Here is a 6,410-nt window from a genome sequence, read left to right as displayed (position 1 = left end):
TTCTGGTTATCCTCGCAGGTCCACAAAAGTGTCAAGTGGGCTCATCTTTGGCAGATCTGTTCAGAGCCGGATGAGGTTTTACAACCCAGTCCCGCATGCTAAAAGTGTTCTGAACATTCCAAAGTTTATTGATTATCCTGATACGTGTGCATTAACATGTCCAACATCATCATGTTGAGGCCAGGTTTGGAATCCACAGAACTCATCCACCTTTGTAAAATGAAAAGTAGTTAATGTATTAAACCCTTTTGTGCAATCAAATGAATCAAATTAAATAAAATATACCTCTGTAATGTATGTGGATGTGGGAGGTTTAAATGGAGAGACTTTCTCAAATAGTTATAGGCTTTTGGGCCATGTAAGTGAAGAGTGAGGGCAAACTCCCTCTGTTCTTTTGTGTACTCGTGGCCCTGTTTTGACAAGAGGTCTATCGGAAGATCTGAAATTCTGTTATAACAGTTATAAAAGTGTTTTTGCAATAATAATGGAAATAATAATAATAACAATAATAATTGTCATTATATTGGGAAAGTGTACACATAAGATATGCATAAAGTTCAAAGTTTTTTTGTTTTTTTTACCAGAGTAGAAATTGAGCCTGTCTTTCAGCTCTTCGTTTATGAGGTTCTTCCCCTTCAGATCTTCAAGAAGATCATGCGCAGTCCTCTTTGCCCTCCGTTCTCTGTCCTTCAAATTCCTCATCTCTCGCTCCAGACTCTCCACTCTAGCCAAAGCTTCACAGAGTCTGTTCTTTAAATCAGTGGGAGATGCAGGTAATGCATAGGTGTGGTCCTAACAGAAAGAAGGATTATAACACACACCTTGTACTGTGAGAGTGACATGCTGCTATTGGATAGAAGATTGAGAATGTAGATGTGGATTAAACCGGTTTAAAAACTCATTTATTCCATCCACAATTTTTTTGAAATCCCTACCTGATGCCCGAATTGAATTGAAGAGAAGCTCCAAATGATCCTGGCTATTTTTTTTGGCTTTTTTTGATAGCCATGGCATCCAACATGAGAGTTACACATCCGTATTTAGCTGGGTCTTCTTCTTGTCGTCTTTTCAACATGTCCAACATCATCATGTTTAATCTATTAAATAACACTGTTTTTTTTCCCCTTTTCTCTCTCTTTAATATGGGATATGGGTTTTACTAGAACAAATACTCACAGCATTAGGCAGAGGAGGATCAGTGTCTTGGAAATGCTGAGAACAGTCCACTGACAGGCTCTCCTCAGCTTTCCTTGAGGCTTGTGTAGTCCTGATTACAACAGGCTAAAAATGAAATAAAATTATAAACAAATCACCATTTTATGGCAAGCAATTAAATCCTTATAAATCTAGTGATGATAAACCTACTCTTTGTAGATGAGTCGGGAAACTGAAAATAGATGGTTTTGCTCCATCCCTTATTCTGACAGTCTGACCTGTCCTGTCAAAGTCTTCCGGCTTGAAGTGTTCACTGCATAGCACAGAGAACTCGCTTGCAGAAAAACCTTCCCTTCTTATAGCTACTTCCCACTGTCTCCTCAACTCTTTATCTCTGGGAAACCTTCAATGTATGAGAACAGTTAGCTGGATAGCCAACTAGTAAATATAGAAAAAACCCACAATGATTCTGTTTTGTATGGAAGCCCTGAACCGCATGGTGAAAAAAAAATTGGTGGGGAGAAAAACAAAACTTATCTCATTATTTCGACATAATTAAGTTGTTATTTCAACATAATACGTCGTTAATACGACATAATAGCTCATTATTTCAAGATATTAAGTCATTATTTCGACATAATAAGTCGTTATTATGACATAATATCTCGTTATTTCAAGATATTAAGTCGTTATTTCTAGATATTAAGACGTTATTTCCATAGACATAAACATATAGGCTAGCCAACTAGTAAGATTCACAAAATCAAATGTCAGTCACCAGCCAAAACAAGTAACTGTTACTTGTCATTTAAAGTCGGTTTTAAGAAAATAAAGATGCATATTTAAATTTCAGGAAATTTAGTTTATAAAATAAGACATAGGCCTAGTATACACTAAAACTATATTAGAAATCATGTAAACTCATGTCTCAACTTTCACAGCTAACGTAACTAGTGACATCGCTAGCTTTAAGTCTGACTGACTCCGGTGGCCAACTATCAAACTATAACGTTACTTTCAATATAATTATAATGACCAAATACAACCAGAAACAAATGTTCAGTCTTACCTGTGAAAGGTAATTCCCCGAGACCTATTTACAACTGTGCGGCGATTTGTGCAGCCCCAAGCAGCACACGAAGCAGGCATTTTTCTCAATTTCAGTTATCATACGTGTTATGTGAACGTTGCCCCGCACAATATGGCGGCGCCGTTGACGTGCGGTCCAGCGGCCAATAGGGCGTCTAGTGTTTATTATATGTCTATGGAGGGAACGACATCTATTTCTCATGGCCACGAGTTAAATGTGTAAACAACCTGCGCGACCATAGCAACCTGGAATTATCAGAAACAGGTGGTTGCTAGGAGATTCTGGGTGGTTGCTAGGCTCTTGCTGCAATTGCTGGGGTGTTGCTAGAGTATGTAGTTAATAGGGTGTTTTGGGTGAACACACACTGACATTCCCACCTCTGTTAATAACAGAAACTCATTTTTTTTTATTAAAAGTGTTTGTTGTTCTTTAACTTGCACTAAAACGTGATTTATGCCATCGAAGTAACCTGTGTAATATTAATAAAACTGCTCATCTCTTTTAGTGATACAAGGTCAGACTCATTTGAAATCTGTTGATGTTTTTTCATATAGTGCCTTTACTTGGTGCCATGATGGATATTGAAATCTTGTTATTTATTTTGGTAATGCAATGTTTGTGAACACAATTGTGTATGTCAGGCCATAAATCTCCAAAAACTATGCATGGACGCTTGCTTTGGTGTTGCCACCCCTCATAGACCTCATGCCACCCATTTGCCACCCTATAAATAATTTTCTAGATCTGCCCCTGATCAGAAATGGACAATACCATAATATTTTTAATTAAGAATAAAAAATAAGGGTGGAATTAAGTAATGATTATTAACCCATATAAATTCTTGTAAATGAATTTCCTGTAAAATTCCTCGTGGCCACGAGAAAAATATATCGTTCCCTCACTATCTCGAGGCCACGACTTTACATCGTGTGGCCACAATATAAGGATGTCGTTACCTCAACAAAATGATCTCGAGTTATTATCACGTTCCCATGAATTAATATCTTGTGGCCACGACATATTATTACGTTCCCACAAGTTTATATGTCGTGGGCACAACAAAACTAAATGAACCAAACATGTCCCTTCCCGGTCACCGTACATTAGCAATAAATGTGGGAATTTTAACATGTTGTTACACAGTAAATGCACAGTCTTGTGGGTATTTAATGTTAGTATAGTAGTTAAAACCATTTAAAATAAAGTGTGACAAACATTTCTGACATTTCACACTTACTAGACTGTCTCATTCTAGTGTTCAATGCTGAGCAGGACTCTAGCCTTGAAGCCTCAGAAGCACTGGTTTAGGAAGGTCACAGTCTTAGGACACAGTCATCCAATTGAGAAGCAACTGCAGTCTTTGAATAAACTTTGCAGCTGGTCAAGAGATTCAACGCGGCGTAATGTAGGTTCATTAAAGACTTGAGGTGTAATGTGGGTTCATACCAGAATGGCTAAAAAGCATTGTATTACTGAAAAGCCTGGACAAAGACTTGTGCAGCATGCTAAAATAAAGATGGGGTTGTCAAACATCTAAGTTTCCTGGCTGACCTTGAGTCATGAAGAGTAGGGTGACCATGATCAAACAACCAAATGTGGGACGATTACTAAGTTTGTGTGGGACAATGTGGGACATGTTACCAACACTAAAACACAACCTGAAGCTGTTATACAGGTCCTTCTCAAAAAATTAGCATATTGTGATAAAAGTTCATTATTTTCCATAATGTAATGATAAAAATTAAACTTTTATATATTTTAGATTCATTGCACACCAACTGAAATATTTCAGGTCTTTTATTGTTTTAATACTGATGATTTTGGCATACAGCTCATGAAAACCCAAAATCTCAAAAAATTTGCATATTTCATCCGACCAATAAAAGAAAAGTGTTTTTAATACAAAAAAAGTCAACCTTCAAATAATTATGTTCAGTTATGCACTCACTTGGTCGGGAATCCTTTTGCAGAAAGGCCATCCTTTCGCTTCAATGCGGCGTGGCATGGAGGCAATCAGCCTGTGGCACTGCTGAGGTGTTATGGAGGCCCAGGATGCTTCGATAGCGGCCTTAAGCTCATCCAGAGTGTTGGGTCTTGCGTCTCTCAACTTTCTCTTCACAATATCCCACAGATTCTCTATGGGGTTCAGGTCAGGAGAGTTGGCAGGCCAATTGAGCACAGTAATACCATGGTCAGTAAACCATTTACCAGTGGTTTTGGCACTGTGAGCAGGTGCCAGGTCGTGCTGAAAAACGAAATCTTCATCTCCATAAAGCTTTTCAGCAGATGGAAGCATGAAGTGCTCCAAAATCTCCTGATAGCTAGCTGCATTGACCCTGCCCTTGATAAAACACAGTGGACCAACACCAGCAGCTGACATGGTACCCCAGACCATCACTGACTGTGGGTACTTGACACTGGACTTCAGGCATTTTGGCATTTCCTTCTCCCCAGTCTTCCTCCAGACTCTGGCACCTTGATTTCCAAATGACATGCAAAACTGAGCAACAGTCCAGTGCTGCTTCTCTGTAGCCCAGGTCAGGCGCTTCTGCCGCTGTTTCTGGTTCAAAAGTGGCTTGACCTGGGGAATGCGGCACCTGTAGCCCATTTCCTGCACACGCCTGTGCACGGTGGCTCTGGATGTTTCTACTCCAGACTCAGTCCACTGCTTCCGCAGGTCCCCCAAGGTCTGGAATCGGTCCTTCTCCACAATCTTCCTCAGGGTCCGGTCACCTCTTCTCGTTGTGCAGCGTTTTTTGCCACACTTTTTCCTTCCCACAGACTTCCCACTGAGGTGCCTTGATACAGCACTCTGGGAACAGCCTATTCGTTCAGAAATTTCTTTCTGTGTCTTACCCTCTCGCTTGAGGGTGTCAATGATGGCCTTCTGGTCGGCAGTCTTACCCATGATTGCGGTTTTGAGTAATGAACCAGGCTGGGAGTTTTTAAAAGCCTCAGGAATCTTTTGCAGGTGTTTAGAGTTAATTAGTTGATTCAGATGATTAGGTTAATAGCTCGTTTAGAGAACCTTTTCATGATATGCTAATTTTTTGAGATAGGAATTTTGGGTTTTCATGAGCTGTATGCCAAAATCATCAGTATTAAAACAATAAAAGACCTGAAATATTTCAGTTGGTGTGCAATGAATCTAAAATATATGAAAGTTTAATTTTTATCATTACATTATGGAAAATAATGAACTTTTATCACAATATGCTAATTTTTTGAGAAGGACCTGTATAATGTCTAACTAACTTAATAAAAACATTTGTATTCTGCCTTTCAGCTGATAAAAAATAATTTGTTCTTCAGTCCCTTCCAGAAAATATCACAATGTAACATAACATGTCTTTATTGTACATGTAATTTAAATTAAACATCACTGACCCTAAAGGCAGCAGGCATCATGCAGATAACTATTTTTGAATAAGGTGACCTGATTTCTGAAATGGAAACTGGGGACATTTCCTATTTGAGTGACGCGACGCGATCGATCATTTGTTATTATCTATTTAAAAAACAGAGACAATACATTTTTGAATGTTTTTGTTTTTAATTGTTGTGGGTTCCTTATAGGCTATTATTACATTAATAATTATGATTTAGATTTATTATTAAGATTTTTGCTCTGGTTTTAATACAATTCACTAAAAAATCTTTACACGATTAATAGTAAAAAAGCATTTCAAAACAATACGCCTGTTATAACATTAGTGTGACTTTACAAAAGCACATTACATTGCAAAAATAAAATAACATAAATAGGCCTATAAGAAGATAAATATTTAACAGCATTTAACATATATTTTTTAACCTGATTGAATTTAATATTTTCACAAGCTGTTTTTAGCTACTGTATACAGAAATTACAACTGTTTTAACTTTGAACTATTTTTAACTATTATTTAGCATTTTAGACTCATTTTAAGCACAAAGTACGTGCATCATTTTATTTTATTTTTTATTTATTCATATCTGAGTGTACACCACGTGTGTGGGGGAATTGCTGCGTTATGACTGCGGAACTTTTGTGGACGTTTAAAATTGTGCAAAACAATCTCGCACCCTGTTGAGGCCCTGTTATAAAACATACACACAGTATGAATAGTTAGTATGTTACTAACATTGAAACTGATAACGCTGTTTATTTTGATATTTGACGATA

The 6,410-nt window shown here is 37.7% G+C and overlaps 1 protein-coding gene across 1 annotated transcript; it reads right to left on the bottom strand.

Annotated features, from left to right (window-relative positions):
- Positions 1-151: 151 nt before the first annotated feature.
- LOC125258267 (THAP domain-containing protein 6-like) lies at positions 152-2,499 on the bottom strand. Its single transcript, XM_048175163.1, has 5 exons — positions 2,225-2,499; positions 1,366-1,558; positions 1,177-1,281; positions 286-792; positions 152-210 (listed from the first exon to the last, which is right to left on the bottom strand). The coding sequence occupies exons 1-4, from the start codon at positions 2,302-2,304 to the stop codon at positions 460-462; spliced, it is 711 nt and encodes a 236-aa protein (XP_048031120.1). The 5' UTR covers positions 2,305-2,499; the 3' UTR covers positions 152-210; positions 286-459.
- Between the last annotated feature and the right edge of the window lie 3,911 nt (positions 2,500-6,410).

Source organism: Megalobrama amblycephala, linkage group LG22 (assembly GCF_018812025.1).
Source record: "Megalobrama amblycephala isolate DHTTF-2021 linkage group LG22, ASM1881202v1, whole genome shotgun sequence".
Lineage (NCBI taxonomy): Eukaryota > Metazoa > Chordata > Actinopteri > Cypriniformes > Xenocyprididae > Megalobrama > Megalobrama amblycephala.
Note: the sequence above shows the minus strand (reverse complement) of the source record. Positions and strands in the feature narration are given on the sequence as shown.

Bases quoted from the DNA above. Each gene is read 5' to 3' on its own strand.
- LOC125258267 (XM_048175163.1), bottom strand. From the start codon at position 2,304: ATGCCTGCTTCGTGTGCTGCTTGGGGCTGCACAAATCGCCGCACAGTT. The intron at 1,559-2,224 runs GTAAGACTGAAC...CATACATTGAAG, and splicing joins CGGGGAATTACCTTTCACAG to GTTTCCCAGAGATAAAGAGT. The intron at 793-1,176 runs GTGAGTATTTGT...TCTTTCTGTTAG, and splicing joins ATCCTCCTCTGCCTAATGCT to GACCACACCTATGCATTACC.